At 37.4% G+C, this 17,455-nt stretch overlaps 1 protein-coding gene across 1 annotated transcript; it reads left to right on the top strand.

Moving 5' to 3' along the window:
* The first annotated feature begins 3,258 nt into the window (after positions 1 to 3,258).
* On the top strand, positions 3,259 to 17,295 carry LOC119584312 (26S proteasome regulatory subunit 10B). Its single transcript, XM_037932857.1, has 7 exons — positions 3,259 to 3,391; positions 13,272 to 13,465; positions 13,763 to 13,924; positions 14,283 to 14,432; positions 14,692 to 14,916; positions 16,389 to 16,551; positions 16,753 to 17,295. Exons 3-7 carry the CDS (start codon positions 13,787 to 13,789, stop codon positions 16,941 to 16,943), a joined length of 867 nt encoding a protein of 288 aa, XP_037788785.1. The 5' UTR covers positions 3,259 to 3,391; positions 13,272 to 13,465; positions 13,763 to 13,786; the 3' UTR covers positions 16,944 to 17,295.
* Positions 17,296 to 17,455: the final 160 nt, after the last annotated feature.

Genomic DNA, 17,455 nt, shown 5'->3' with positions numbered 1-17,455 from the left:
AAGCACGTCGACGAGGTTTTTCTCTTACTCCCTACTCCAGTTATGTTGCTCGCTCTGCTCCCGCTCCCTCCACACTCAAAGTGAACTTGCGATAGCTATCATCCTCCTACTAATATTCCCCCTACAACCCGTCCTCGTAACTCCTCCCAACACAGCCCATCCCCCCTAGCTCCCAGCTCCACCACATAACCCTTCCTCCATCCGCTTCTCTTATACCTTCCACTCCCTCCCCCTCCCCTCCTGGATACACACGGAATCCCTTTAGCGCCAAACAACTATGCCCTTCCCCAGACATCCCACCTCCTGATACAACACCACCTTCTCCCTCTCATTCCTTATCTCACCGCCTAGCTCCCCCTTCAGATTCTCCAACACGCACTGTAACCGTTATCACTCATAGCTCAACATCCTTGCTTTGAGTGGTACAGACAGCCCGTGCCAAGTAATAGTTTGAGAGCGATTACTACTGCTGTGACAACAATGGTAACGGGAGCTCAGAAAATGATAAGGGACGGTTCTGCTAATGGAAGGAGATTCTGTGATACTCTTAGACTATTTTTTCTTGCTTCATGGTAGCAGCCACTATAAATGGAAACTCGTTTGTGTGCAAAGGTCTTTTTGAGAGGAGAATCTTTTCCTCTCAGAAGAAGGAACTTTCGTATTGCACCGTCCCCAGACAAGAGGGCCTAGGGAAACGAGTTTTGCCCGAAACACGTTTTTTTCTAATATGGATGCAAAGCTATAGACATTATGCCTTTTTAGTACAATTGGGACATGGCAGTCGCTTCCATTTGCACTCCCCTTGAAGCACACATAGGTACTGTGTGGTTTGGTACAGATACCGGATCCATTAAAAGTAACTAAGCTTTGTCTAGTTGGATCGTCTGAATTTCCTGTTGTCTACAAGAGGAACCTTGGGGAGTCCTTGTTCTTGGGTAACGATCATGTTCCCATATTTAGAGAAATTAATTCATAGCAAGAGCTTCCTCAGAGTTTACGGTGTTTTTACCATCCAGAAAAAAACATTCTCACAGAACTTAGATTTAAGTCTTGGGTTTCTCTCAAAGTCTTTCGTTAGCCTGGATTTATTTCACCGGACCTTCACTGGGATCTGGGGCATAGATGCTGCAGGTCTGGAAAGACAAGCCCAAGGCTAAAGCCGGTCTGGCCCAACACTCGAGGTTTGTTTTAGTTGGCTGCGGGTCCGGAATCTAAACCTCATTGTTTATGGTAGATACATTCCAGTCCAACAGTAAGAGTGTTCTTGATTACTGCTTATCTGGAAGCCATCTGTGAGCCAGGAAGAGCAGCCTGAGCCTGTCACTAACGGGGGGTGCCTCTTGGTTCGACACCAAGTGCCCGCTCTTATCATTTGCAATGGTCTTAAGGAGGTTAAGTGAAGCCTTTAGCACTCAATTAAATTGTAAATGCCACCAGACCATGGGGAAGGAGCGGTAATGTAATGGATATGAGGGTCAGCATTCATTAGCAACTCGTATGCCTTTACCCTGCGCAGACTCATAAGAGTGGAAGGCTGACATTAGTATGCAAACAGCACACTGGTGTGGATGGGAACACCGTACCAAATAGTTTGTTCACGCTAGCCCTCAGGTTCACAACCATGATTTTATTCCCGTACTTTTCATAGTTGTCATAGTTACGATAATGCCCTAGAGTTTTAGTAGTGTGAAACCCTAGAAATTATCACGCTGACTAGTAAACGTAAACGGCAAACGGTGGAATGCCTGGGTGGCCACCCATCGAGCAAAAGCCATCTTCACGGAACAGAAGTTCCATTGAGCCAGGCAGAGTGGGGGAGTAGAAAAAAAAATAGAACAATTCACAGAGGCATAATGAAAGGCCGCTCTAAGGAAAACGGTGACAAGAAAGCGTTAATATAAGTATATAAAACTGACACTATAGAGTTTAAAACTTGGACAAAATAACCAATAAAGAATGATGCCCACATACTTGCTTTTATAGCAGTACACGGTAAAGAGAATACACAAACAAGAAGAAAAATCTGTAACTTGTGTGTGTGTGTGTAAGGGTGTAAGTTGTTGTACACAAACACACCAAACACACACACACACTACACACACACACATGATATTATATATATATTATATATGAGATATAATATATATATATATATATTATTATATAATATATATATATATATATACAATATATATTATATATATACTATATATATATATATATATATATATATATATTATATAATATGTTATTTTTATGTATCTATGTATGTATGTAGGTAGGTAGAGATGTTTGTTTGTGGGGTGTTTATATAAATAAATATATATATATATTATATATATATATATATATCTCTATATATATAATATATACATTATATCTGATATATATATATATATAAATATTATATATATATAACCCCCCCAACTAATATATAATATATATATATATATATCTGTGTGTGTGTGGATGTGTTGTGTGTGTGTGTGTGTGTGGTGTGGGTGTGTGTGTGCATGTTTGTGTGTGTGTGTGTGTGTGTGTGTGTTGTGTGTGGTATGTGTGTGTGGGTGTGTGTGTGGTTCTTATGTGTGTGTGTGTAAGACGTGAGTGAGTAGAGTGCCATGTCGGTGCTGCTGTGAGTTTGTAATGTGAGGCGTGTGAGTGTGCGTTGTGAGTGCTGTGAATAATATGCGTGTGCGCAGTCTACGTTTTCTCTCTGTGTGGTGTAGTCCTGAAGTGGAGTAAAAACAACTACATATCAAAGTAAAATTTACAAAATCCAATATAATACTTAAAGATGACTTGAAAATTCCTTCATTAAAAACGTCAATAAACGAGCATGACATTGTTGGTGAAGGAAAGCTCATGTTTGCCTGTAACCCACGGACCCCGTTCTCGACTTCGAATTCACAATTTTTAAATTACCAGCCTTTTAAAAATCCAGTCAATAAACGATAAAAAGTAAAAGGTAGCTCACTGAATCTCAGGAGTATACTCTATATTCAACCTACACAATAATTCACTGATAATAACAAAATAACTAATTAAAAAACAAAAATATCCCCCGGTTACTAAAAAAAAAATACCCCTCCGAAAAAAATGATAATAAATAAACCGAAGACCCCAAAACCTAGGATAAAATAAAAAAATCCACATCCAAAATTCAATTAACCAAGCATAAACAATCACAAACTTCCCCTCGAAAATAAAAGAATAATGGGAAATGTCTTCAGCCCCTGAAAGCGCAAGTCAGACGGTCACCAGATGACAACAACAGAGAGATAGTTAAGACGAAGGCGAAGATGTCGTGGGCGAAAAGGGAGACAATTCTCACGATTATCGCAGGCGGCAGCCATTGAACCCGGGGGAGTCGACTCGAAATTGAGGAAACGTGGTCCAGCATTGGGGTTCTCGGTTTTTATTAACCTTTGGGAGGGTTTTGTAGAGGGACAGTACGGACGTTTTGGAGACGCCTTTCTGGGTCCCCGTTTTACTCTTATTACTATTTTCTTTTCTTTTATTTTCTCTTTGGAAGTACTTTTGACTGGTCTATAGGGCTGAGGATTATATACCTTGGGTAGAGTATTCGATAACTTCTGGGGCGGGAAGGGAATGAATATACACGTGACGCAAGGGAAAGTCAAAGCAACGAGTTGTTTCTTTTCTTTCTCACTCTAGAATTAAAGTTTTTCTTCCGTAATGTGTATTCTCACACACGAGGCAAGGAGGAGAAAAAAAAATCCACAAACACGGCGAAGTAAGTTGATAAGACCGTGTATTTTTCCTATGGTCATTTTATTGTCATTTTTTCTGTCTGTAAACAAGGTATGGGCTTTGTCTCATTTTACCGAAATCCATAGGCTCTAGTGTATTTAAAGACTGTGTAGTTGCGAGGTAGTGGCGGAGTTGGGCAATAAAACCTATAGGAAATGACATAGCAATGCAAGCCCTTAGACAAGTTATTTGGCAATAAAATGTGCAGATGCTTTCCAAAGGATCGTTTCATGGAAAGAACAAGGAAGATCACCGTCTTGTTAACATTGTGAGGATAAGTACCAACACTGACCACAATAGTAGTTCATGTAATTATGCACTTGCAGAAGGGTTTTTTTTTTTTAGGCAAGCTATCAGTGTTGCTTTGGAAAATTTTTCATCTATGGCACTCAGGTTACGGTAAAAAAAAAGTTTGGTCGAGGTTACTTGACAGACTAAAACCCTTTTTAGCTCTGGCAAAAAAAGATGCCCAAATCGAAAATAAAGGCAGATACATACGGAAGAGAAGACCATCGCATCATTTTTCTGAGTCCCTTCTGTTTTCCCTATTAAGATTAAAACAAAAGCATAAATCACATACGGCGATAGGTTCAGTAATTCATCCTTGAGTACTACAAGGTTTGTGAGAAACAATTATTTTGTAATTCAACTTCTGTTTTCTAATTCATATTGTTTGCTGGACTCATGTATTTGAGGCAGCCTTTTAGTTTTTACTTCTGTTACATTGTTTTGGTAATCATTTACATATTCTGTCGCAATAACCTCAACACTTGCGCTTTTTTGGACCACCGGCGAGATTTTGTATAAAGTGTTTGTATATGAAATTCTGGGTCATTTTTAAAAACCATATAGTGAATACTGCAGAACAACTAGACCATTAGATCCTATACAATTTGATATTTGAGCCCATCAGCTGCTGAAGAAAAAAAGTGATAAGAAACCAAGCAACTTTCTGACCATAGACAGAAGCAAAGAAAGTTCAGTGTTTGACTATACAAGGGCATGTAGTTGATCCTGGGCTAGGGAATATACAGATCTATTGTTTAAGGCAGTCCATTGGGGGTCCGTAGGGGTACAGGGGGCAGAGCCTCTGGCAAGGCGGGAAATATAGATCATAGTGTATTTATGAATCACAGGATTAAAGGTATAGGTTGGTGTATTGTATAGTCTAGAACGCATCTGATACAATCACCTCGGGGACCTGGATTAGCGAAATCAGGAGATTTTTTTTAACCTCTGAATAATGGGTTTGATTCTCAATAGTTTTTCTCAGCTTCCTCTTGTTTCAGCCTTGTAAATTCCCTGATTACTTCAACCTTCACTGCTATCAGGACTTTATGACATCTAGATTGTCGGCTGGAGAACGTAATAGAAATGATCACCAGATTATTCCTCATCACCGAGAATAAATTTGATGATATAATATTGTCCAGGAAGTAGATCCAATTGCTTGTAGTTTTTTTTTTTTTTCCTTTTTTTTTGAAAAAAATTAACCACTGCATTTCCACATCATGCATTAACACCATTCGCCCCCGTTTTTGGCATATATTCTTGCCTATGCTCCTCAATGGACGCAACACGTTTGGCACGTAAATCTTGCCATGGCATCTATGGGGCCCCGTAACGTTTGGCACGTATGTTTGCCTTGATGGGACTGACCATAGACTGACAGTTTAGGTATTTTTTTTCAACCCTATACTGGCTCTGTTACTAGTCATTATCTTTTTGAATGGTTGATAAATATGTGACGAATGTAATTTATGACATATGTAATATGTTTTCGTAATTATTGAGACTTGTAAATCATTGTGATCGTCACACTAGATGATGATTATGATGTACCTGACCTGACTGGATGGAAACTAGTAATTGCTCTGACTTGGGTGCATCAGGTCACATGGCGTGATCGATTGGTTAGTATGTGAATAATAAAAAGGTCAGTCAAAGGCTCATTCCAGCAGAACGATCGCCAGCCAAAGCCATAGGAAGGTATGAAGGTAATTCTCTCTTACAATTCCGTTGTACTAAAGAAAAAAAAAAATAAAAACTTAACAGCGTGAAACAAAAACACATATCATACAAAAGCCATTTATTTTTGAGCATCAGGAAGCTAACATTCACTTTGCCTTTTCTTTCTTTTCGTTGAATGAAAATGATAAAAAAATGGTTGCTCTCTTATATGGACAATGCACTACTTCTTTAGTATCAAAATGATATTTGGCTTTGCTGCTTGCTTCATTTGAAAGTTTGAAAAAAAAAAACAAAACACAAAAAAAAACGGGCGATAGTCCGGTACTTTTACATCTCGTGCAAATAAAACTAACTTTTAGCATCAAAGGTTGATGTCATCGATAGTATAGAGAACTTGGAAAGCTGATTAAGTATATGCTCCTCAATACAAAGGCGGAATAGATGCCTTAGAACAAAACTATGAAGGAAAAGTACAGTGTCTACACATGCCCTTTATATAAAAACCCAACCTTTCATAATAAATCTCATGGCTAGAGTCCTGCAAAAATTATATGAGGTCTTTGATGCCGCCGCGACGCTCCAGCGAAAAAACCCCCGTTGCGGGCGGCACACGCGGCTGTGCAACTATTACCGGTGAGCGGCGCCTGAGCGAACGAAGCGAAACATTCCGGGGGCGAACGGGTTAACATAGGGTTTTTGGTGGCAGTATAGCTATAGGATTTTACTGAAATATTTTTGGAATGCCCGTACCAAGTTTTTCAGGGTTGATATGTGCGTCCCACAGGCTTTTCAAAGTGAGTGCATTGTCTGTAGGCTACTACAAGCCAAAGATTCAGTGCTTATTATTGCGTATTTTTTAACTAATTTTTCTTCCTAAAATGGCATAATTGGCAGAAATGATTAATACCATCATATATGCGGAAACACAAACTGAGACAAATGTGAAGAACATGGAAGATAATGTGACAGTAAAATCTTGGTATTTGATTTAATACAGCCAATTTTGACTTATACATGCAATCACATGTGTGAAAATAAAATACTTAGCCTGAGTGGAAAAGGCATTGAAATTCAAACCAGTGCCATCATGGATTGCCACTGGTGAAGAAAATTATTAATGTATTTACTTAGAATCATAAGAATACTGAAACAGTTTGGTTAACCCATAATGACGGGTAGCAGTTCCTATGAGGCCGGGGCCTCGCGCGGCGGGCTTATATCGTCGCCGAGCAATACCGCGACCACCACCATTGCCAAATTACCAGCATCCCATGCCGTATATAGTCCGAATTAAAATAAGCAGTGGTATGGAATCATGGAGTGAAATTGTCGGTTTGTTGCATTTTTTGTTTGTTGCATGGTAAGGGTCAAAAAATTGAGGAAAGTGTTAGAACTGACTAATCACACTTTCACTGGCCAAAAAAAATAATCTCTTTTTGCCATGACTTGTAACAAAAAAAAAAATCATCGGCAGGTCCCATGCATACCTCTATCGCATGTGCAGTACGTGCCCCCGGCAGTATGGTCCGCCATGCCAGGGGCATGTCGTACATCCCACCGTGGGACAAATGCGGTTAATTTTACACTATGGATGTACTAAGCTAAGGCAGAATGATATGGTCTCATTCTGTGCCTATAATAAGCATTTGGAATACATTTCCCAACAATTTTTCGTAAGCAGTGACCCCCTGGATCCAAAATGCTTAAGCAGATGTATGTGTCCAGAATTTGATCATAGGGCTCACTTTGAATGGCCAGTTTCATGGGTGTGTGGCTTGTAGGCTGGCTTTATATGAAGGGCTCATTGGTGGGTCAACAAGACTCTTTACCTCCCCTTTGCAATGTTATAATCTCTATCTGCATAAGCATTATTTGCTTTTTGACAGTTATATCTCCATCATCATGCCCTAGGCAGTCCAAAACTTGTTTGCATAAAACATTAAGTAATATTTGTAAGTGTGCGTTTATTTATTGATTTTTGTGTGTGTGTGTTTAAGTGAGTGCATGTGTGTGTGTTTGAGTGTGTGTGTGATATTAAATTTTTCTAATGGACAACAACCTGCAATAATGGTCATGGACAAGTAGACTAGCGAGCCTGAGCATTGGATATGAAAGTGTTGAAGTGTCATCCTTGGAGCCGATTGTTCTTCCAGTCATGCTTAATGGAATGGGCCATTTTTACACGGTTAACCAGTAGGTGATAATGCCCACTGAGTCTAATCACTCCAAAAGGCTGTCGTTCCACTCATAGATTCTTCCCTTCACCTTTGCCTAAGTCGAAATTCTTCATGACAGACGTCCCTGTCACCCTAGCCCTCAGCCAAATTTTTCCATGGATGTAGTTCATGTCACCCGACATCAAGGCCAATACGTTCATAATGTGAGGGTGATTTATATTAGCACAACCAAATTTGCTCATAATGTTTACAGGCTATTTCAATACTACACTTTTTATTGACTAGGGGGTCCAGGGGATGAATCATCACCCCCCCATGTCTAGGGAATAATGGTAACAACATATTGTGTAAGGGTCATACTGTCCAGTAGCTGAGGATAGGTGAGTTTATTATGTTGGTATCTGTAAGCGCTATCCATAATATTTTTCTTTATTTGTGGCGTCACCAATCAATTTCTGCAGATGATTCATGTTTACAACAAACTGAACTATCTGTACTTCTTATACAGAATATCATTTACATAGCCCTAGCACAGGCAACCATACTGTAAGATAACTAACAGTTTTTTAAAGTTTTAAGTTTTTTTTTCCATTCTGTTTCAGCTTGTTTTACTTAGCATTTTCTATCAACATCATGCCACCCGTACTGTTACTATTGGATCAAGTTTGTTTGTTACTTTACCTACCAAAATTGTTTGCAGTACACCTGTAATTCTCAAGGAATGTTATATATCTACTAGAAAAGTAGGATGATGGTATGAAAATAATACCCATTTTTCTGTAAAGGACCCATTGTTACCGAGATTGAATGTTCAAGCTACATGAATCTGGATTTGGATTAAAAACAAATTCAACCAATTCATACTTGATGGGCAATGTTGTAGGGAACTGGCCCCAAGTGCTGGGTTGCATGTACCCATGCCATGTGCAGTCAAGTTTGCTTATAGTCGTGATCACTAAACAGGTGTTCATCTGTTTGGCCCAGCCTCTTGTCATTGAGGAGATATTCTGTCAAAAGTAGATTTAATCTCTTATTAGTCAGATTTTGTAAATTACTATATATGTCACAGCCAGTAGTATAGAGATCTTTTGTTGCACTCTTAATTCTGCATCAAGTTGCAGACTACATGCAATGCCCAATGTTGCTCATGATGGCATGGAGAAATTGGGGCAGGAATTGGGGGGGAAAGGGTTCATTGTCATGGTCATAACCATGATATACATTATAGTAGATTGCAGTGGTAGTCTCTCATCAAATTCAGGACCAGTTCAAGTGTATCGTGCTCCATTTTATGAAGTAAGGGTTTATTAACTGAAAATGCTGTGGCAGCTAGCATTTGAAGTATTTATTCCATAATCTTTTCAAACTTCCACATAGAGTGAAGTAAACATTTTCAGTATCTTTTTATTTTGATGCTGAATTAGTTATTGTCACTTTGCTATATTTTACGTTTTACTTTTTTATTTAGAAGGGGGAGGGGGGCTTTTATAAGTACATTTCTATCTGATTTGCTTTGTATTCATCAATGCACACATTCATGAATTTCATGAGCATCTGCACAATTGAACATCTCAAGCATTTTGACAAATCACAAGGCTGATTAGGTATTTGCAATGAATGAATGTCTGATTTTTTAATTGAAAAATTGTTTTTATTTTTTAGCAAATTTTTGCTCCCCTCCCCCCCCCAAAAAAAAAAATATATATATATATATATATTTTGATTTATTAAAACTGATTAGTATGTTCAATTTTTCAAAATGTATTTGTATCATTTGTTATTGGATGAATTCTGACTGTTTAGAAAGGAAAACATGTTGACACACACCACATGTGGAGACCAAGTACAGCCAAGCAGTATACAAAACATGATAATTATTTTGTAACCTGAGTAGTGATACAGTTGGTCATTGGCGTTAAGAATTGTTGGGTAGCGGTTGCCGCAGAGTTACAGAACTGAAAGGGTTTATATGTTTTATTTGAACAAAGGATTTTTTTAAACTTACAGTTTTTGTTAATCTGAATATTAATGTGATATATAAATTTCAAAATGTATAATCCTATTTCCTGTTCACAATAATTACAGTAATACAGTTTCGATTAATGCAAAATGTTTGGCGGACTAAAGTATAGAATGACACATTTCATTCCCGAAAAAAAATTACTGAAATATACCTGCATCCAGTACCATCATACTGATTCAGTAACACTTGCTAAAGGTAAATCAGCTTTATGTTAATATGCAGTTTAAACCCATTCGTGACGGGTGGCATGTAACGCACCATGCCATGGGCATGGCGGGGGACTATCGGCAGGGAGCATGTATGTACATTGCCCATGTGTATGTATGGAGATGCCACGAGTTATTTTTTGTTGCAATCACGGCAAAATATTATTTTTCTGCCACAGAAAGTGTGATTAAGTCATTTTTAACTCTCATTTTTACTATGAAAAAAAAAAAAAAAAAAAAAAATTGAAAAAAAAAAAACAAAAAAAATAAAACAGATCTTCGTTAGTATACGAAGAAACGGCAGGGATGAGTGGTATTTGGCGCATGAGTGGTCGCGCATGCTTAGGGCGACGATATAAAGCCCCTGGCAAGCGAAGCCGGGCCACTATTAAATACTAACCGTCGGGAAAGGGTTAAGTTAAGTTATGTCTATTTTATGGTCAGTTACCACTTTAGATTGAATAAGAAGACATTTTTTTTTTGTAGAAATGTTCTAGGAATGTCTAAAATCAACAAGCAACCAGTACATTGACTTCTGTGTGTGAAAAGAAAGTATGATAAGTTAAGGATTCCAAGTTTGAAAGGTATCTCAAACTTAGCACATTGATTAAACCCTAGTAGTACACTTCATTTCAAATTTCTTGACATACAGAACGAGAGGAGAGAAGGAGATAGACAAAACAGTATCGACAAGCAGGAGAATGACCTCAAGGCCCTGCAAGAGCGTAGCCCGATGTTCGGAGAGGTCCTGAAGCAGCTTACAGAGGAAGAAGTTCATTGTGAAGGCAACAAATGGACTAGATATGTGGGTGGGATGCAGGCGCAAGCTAGACAAGGAAGCTCAACGGTAATGTGCTGTATTGATCTCAGTGTCTTGAGAAATTGATAATTGTAGAAAGAGCCAAAAGCTAACTATCTCTCTCTCTACTCTCTCCTCTTCTCTCTCGTCTCTCTCTCCTCTCTCTCTCTCTCTCTCTCGCTCTCTCCTCTCTTTTTTTTCTCTCTCTCTTCTATCTCTCCCCCTCCTCCACTCTCCCTCTCCCTCCCCTCCTACCCTCTCCCTCTCCACTCCCTCTCCCTCTCCTCTCCCAATCCCTCACCCTCTCCCTCTCCTCTCTCCTCTCTCTCTCTCTCTCTCTCTCTCTCTCTCTCGTGTGTCTGTGTCTGTGCTGAATCTCCCATATTCAGTCAGTTTATTTTTTTTATTTTTTTTTATTGTTTGAATAACAGATCATTAATAAAAGGTGATAGAAAACTAACAAATGATTATCCCTCAGCCATGGTACTACGTGTAGCCTTTGGACACGACGACGCTAACCATCATGAGGCTTTGTACTTTACCACGTGTAAGTTGATCCCCTAGCTACAACATGAGTCATGAAGACCGGGTGATGTCACATACAACTCGATTGGTGGTTTGGTGAGCAGATCGTGAAATCAGAGAGGTAAGGTTCTTTGCCATGGGTAATGTGAGAGGTTTTTGAAGTTAAGAAGAGTTCGTTTTGTGGGGGAGGTTAAATGTATATGAAGAGTTGATTTAAAGTGTAAATTTCAGGTGATTTATTGATTTTCAATTAAAGTTGAAGCAAATACAAGTCTGAATCAAAAAAAAAAAAAAAAAAAAATACAATGTATATAAAGAGTCTTTTATACAAGTTGGGAGTAAAGTTACATTTATAATGGGAATTGTTTTTCATAATAATTTGTGAAAGGAAACTATTTGTCGTACGCATTGTACACCATTACAGTATTATTCAGGTATACCATATAAATTTTATATCCAAAAGCATGAGAATCCTTTTTTGTGTAAGTCATCGAGGATTCCTCTCCTGAACCCATGACTGTTCCACCGTGTGGGAAAATCTCTCCATCCCAAGGGTGTTTCGTAAGGTCCACCAGGTATTGCAATATGATGTCTGATTTTTTTTATTGAAAATTTGTTTTTATTTCTTAGCAAATTTCTGCTCCCCTCCCCCCCCCAAAAAAAAAAAAATTGATTTATTAAAACTGATTAGTATATTCAATTTTTCAAAATGTATTTGTATCATTTGTTATTGGATGAATTCTGACTGTTTAAGAAAGGAAAAACCTGTTGACACCACACACCATGTGGAGACCAAGTACAGCTCAAGCAGTATTACAAACATGATAATATTTTAACCTGAGTAGTGATCCAGTTTGTCATTGGTGTTAAGAATTGTGGTAGCGGTTTGCCGCAGAGTTACAGAACTGAAAGGGTTTATATGTTTTATTTGAACAAAGTGATTTTAAACTTACAAGTTTTTGTTAATCTGAATATTCATGTGATATATAAATTTCAAAATGTATAACCTATTTCTTGTGTCACAATAATTACAGTAATACATGTTTGATTAATGCAAACTGTTTGCGGACTACAGTATAGAATGACACTTTTATTCCCGAAAAAAATTACTGAAATTACCTTGCATCCAGTACATCATCACTGATTCAGTAACACTTGCTAAAGACATCAGCTTGATGTTAATATGCAGTTTAACCCATTCCTGACGGGTGGCATGTATGCACATGCCATGGCATGGCGGGACCATCTGCCGGGGGCATGTATGTACATGCTATGGTGTATGTATGGAAATGCCATGAGTTATTTTTTGTTGCAATCACGGGAAAATAATATTTTTCTTCCACTGAAAGTGTGATTAAGTCATTTTTAACACTCTCATTTTTACTGTGCAAAAAAAAAAAAAAAAAAAAAAAAAAAAAAAAAATACAACATATCTTCGTAGTATTACGAAGAAACGGCATGGGATGCTGGTATTTGGCATGAGTGGTCGCGCATGCTAGAGCGACGATATAAGCCCCCGGCAGCGAAGCCCGGGCCACTATGAATACTACCCGTCGGGAAAGGGTTAAGTTATGTTATGTCTATTTTATGGTCGTTACCACTTTAGATTTGAATAAGAAGACATTTTTTTTTTGTAGAAATATTCTAGAATGTCTAAAATTTAACAAGCAACCAGTAACATGACTCTAGAAAAGAAAGTATGATAAGTTAAGGATTTCCAAGTTTTGAAAGTATCTCAACTTAGCACATTGATTAAACCCTAGTAGTCACTTCCTTTTCAAATTTCTTGCCAACAGAACGAGAGGAGAAGAAGGAGCTAGACAAACAGTATGACAAGAGCGAGAATGACCTCAAGGCCCTGCAGAGCGTCGGCCAGATTGTTGGAGAGGTCCTGAAGCAGCTTACAGAGGAGAAGTTCATTGTGAAGGCAACAAATGGACCTCGATATGTGGTGGGATGCAGGCGGCAGCTAGACAAGGGGAAGCTCAAGGTAATGTTGCTGTATTTGATCTCAGTGTCTTTGAGAAATTGATAATTGTAGAAAGAGCAAAAGCTAACTCACTCACTCTCTCTCTCTCTCTCTCTCTCTCTCTCTCTCTCTCTCTCTGTGTTTCTGTGTGTGTGTGTGTGTCTGTGTCTGTGTCTGTGTCTGTGCTGAATCTCCCATATTCAGTCTTTTTTTTTTTTTTTTTTTTTTTTTTTTTTTTTTTTTTTTTTTTTTTTTTTTTTTTTAATAACAGATCATTAATAAAAGGTGATAGAAAACTAACAAATGATTATCCCTCAGCCTGGTACTCGTGTAGCTTTGGACATGACGACGCTAACCATCATGAGGTACTTACCACGTGAAGTTGATCCCCTAGTCTACAACATGAGTCATGAAGACCCTGGTGATGTCACATACAATCAGATTGGTGGTTTGGCTGAGCAGATCCGTGAACTCAGAGAGGTAAGGTTCTTTGTCACTGGGTAATGTTGAGAGGTTTTTGAAGTTAAGAAGAGTTTGTTTTGGGGGAGGTTAAATGTATACTGAAGGAGTAGATTTAAGGTGTAAATTTCAGGTGATTTATTGATTTTCATTTAAAGTTGAAGCAAATACAAGTCTGAATCAAAAAGAAAAAAAAAATGCAATGTATATAAAGAGTCTTTTATACAAGTTGGGAGTAAAGTTACATTTATAATGTTGGGAATTGTTTCTCATAATAATTTGTGAAAGAAAATATTTGTCTGTATGCATTGTACACCATTACCAGTATTATTCAGTTATACCATATAAATTTTATATCCATCATTCCTTTTTTGTGTAGGTCATCGAGCTTCCTCTCCTGAACCCTGAGCTGTTCCACCGTGTGGGAATCTCTCCACCCAAGGGTTGTCTTCTGTATGGTCCACCAGGCACAGGAAAGACCTTGCTGGCTCGTGCTGTTGCATCTCAGCTCGACTGCAACTTCCTGAAGGTATGTTGTCACAGTTACTTCTCATTCTCTGGAAGCTCTTTGGCACTAGTGTTTTTATTAATTATTTTATATTTTTATTTTATTTATTATTATTTTTAATGTAATTGTCATAAGGTAATTAAAGATGTGTTATCCAAAGCCAGATCATTTGCTACTTGTTTGTATGTGTGCATATCTGGAATGTTTTGTTATGTATACTTGGCTAAATACTGGAAATGTTGATTATTCATTTATTATTTTATGTTGATCTTTATTTCAGGTTGTGTCCAGTGCCATTGTAGACAAGTACATTGGTGAGTCTGCCCGTCTCATCCGAGAAATGTTCAACTATGCACGTGACCATCAACCTTGCATTATATTTATGGATGAGATTGATGCCATTGGTGGGAGAAGATTCTCTGAGGGCACATCAGCTGATCGTGAAATCCAGAGAACTTTGATGGAGTTGCTAAATCAGATGGATGGCTTTGATTCTCTCGGCCAGGTTCGTGCTGTACTGTTTGCTACAAAAGCATGGTTAGATTCCTTTTTTTATTTCCCTTCTTAGTTTAATCCAGATCCAATGGGCATGGCATGTATATACTTGCCATGCCCACTGTGAGTCAACCTTATTAATTGTTTTTACACATAGATCGCTACACCAGTAACTAAGTCATCAGTGAGCCAATTACGAATACTGCCTGTTTACCCTTTTCCGTGATTTTCAAAAAATATTTTACGTTATCTTATATACCTGTTATTAATGTCAATAACATTATAGTAATTATAATGTCTTTAATAAAAATAACACCATTGATATTCATAGCATTAGTAATAAAAAAAAAAATAAATAAAACTAAAACTAAAAATCAATTCAAGGAAAGGTGAAATCAGGTAAGGTCACAAGGTGTACTAATTGACTTTTTTGTGCCTAAGCTCAAGCAGAGCAGAGACATCACAAAAAGTTCAAAAATGAGCACAGTATTTTCCTGGCAGCATGGAGTTAATTGTTATAGGTTTAGTGGATTTGGAATTGAAAAGAGTGGAATAAATTTTAGTTTTGAAACTAATACTTTCAACCACATCATAGAGTAAGTTTTATAGTGCATGTAGGATGATAATGTCAAGAACAGGTTGGGCTTGATGTTAATGAGAAATGGTATTTTTCATTGTTAATTTTTAGGAAAGACATCTTCATGTTTTCTTTGATGATATGGATGAAATATATAGCAAAGTAAGGTCTGTAAATGGTATGAGAAAATACATAACACCAGTATTTTCTTTTTCATCTTTTCTTTTCCATTCTCTTTTGGTATCTGTAACATCACACACTATGAGGAAGATCACTATCTTTACAGCATCATCGTTCCAGATATTCAAGAGTGACTATAATAATAAGGTTTACTTTCAAATGTAATGAATATCTTTCTGATTCAGTGGTAACCTCTTGCTGTACTGCCCATTATCATTCAACCGTTAGATGCAAGGTTTTTAACAGATTTCCACATTTCAATTTAGCTAAAGTGTAAAAATTGAAAAAGCCCTGTATTACCAACATCATTTATTCTTTAGTACCTGAAGGACATGTGTAATCCTATCTAAATGTTCTTAGTACTTCTTAGATAGGTAATTCTCTCTATAATTGTTGTGAAGATTCAATTTCAGTGCATTAGTTATGTGTCCTGGATTGTCATTAATTCTGTCATGTGAAAAGCTTCCCTATTTCACCCAGTTAGGTACCCTTTTCATTGTATTTTGATTCTGTTCATAGAGACAAGATCCCTTATTGCCCTTTGAGGACCTTGACCATCTGAAACATTGACATGGTTAATTCAGACAGCTTAAATATACTGCATTGATATTGTGTAGCATAGATTAATGAGTGATCAAACTAGGTTTAAAGTTATTTATAGTAATTTTGACAGATGTAAATATTGTTGATGAGCCAATCTGTTGACACACTCATACCACTATCAGGTCAAAATGATTATGGCAACCAATCGTCCTGACACCCTTGACCCTGCTCTCCTGCGTCCTGGCCGTCTGGATAGGAAGATTGAAATTGCTCTCCCCAATGAGCAAGCCAGGTTGGAGATCTTAAAAATCCACTCTGGTCCGATCACAAAACGTGGAGAGATCGGTAAGTTCTGAATTAATTTTATCTATTATGTTCACTACTTGTAACTAGATAACAACCTTTGTGGTTGTGAGTTTAAGTATAGGCCTTTGCAGGTACATTTCTCATACTATTGATTATATTATTTTAGATATTGATTATCGTCAGTGCTGTATTATTTTAATTCAGATGACCATCATAGAAATACATTTGTTTCCCCCACAGATTATGAAGCTGTTGTGAAACTGTCTGATGGCTTCAATGGTGCTGATCTCAGGAACGTTTGCACTGAAGCAGGTCTCTTTGCTATTCGCAATGAGCGTGACTATGTAATAGAGGAGGACTTTATGAAGGCTGTACGCAAGGTTTCTGACAACAAGAAGTTGGAGACTAAATTAGATTACAAGCCTATCTAATCCAATAATGTAAGATGCTGAAGTGTGTATACATGGTATATGCTAGCTTTTCTGTGACCACTTTTTCTTTATAAGATGTTATTCCTGAAATGTTTCTAAAGTCATAGGGTTATAGGGAATTCTTTTTTATTTATTTATTTTTTTCTTTCAACTGTTTTAAATAAAGACTGGAAAAATAATATAAATGCAAATGAAAATCTTTCATGCACATAGATGTTTTGTGGTGAAAGTTCCCGACTTCATGTAGAAGTTAAATATAGGAATAAATGTGCTCATATTTTAATATTTAACTAACTTTTCAGCTTATGGAACTTATACATGTAGAAATCAAAGTAAACTTTTTTTTTTTGTATGAAGTATTTTTTTCTCCTACCAAGATCCTTGAAAAAAGTATTTAGTTCCCCAGAAACAAGGTAGTAATAAAAACTGAATAAAAATATTGTAATCTTGTCAAACAAAAGATCAAGTTAATGGCCATACATGTAAAATGCAATGACTTTTTGCTTCTACTT

Source organism: Penaeus monodon, chromosome 18, assembly GCF_015228065.2.
Source record: "Penaeus monodon isolate SGIC_2016 chromosome 18, NSTDA_Pmon_1, whole genome shotgun sequence".
NCBI lineage: Eukaryota > Metazoa > Arthropoda > Malacostraca > Decapoda > Penaeidae > Penaeus > Penaeus monodon.
Note: the sequence above shows the minus strand (reverse complement) of the source record. Positions and strands in the feature narration are given on the sequence as shown.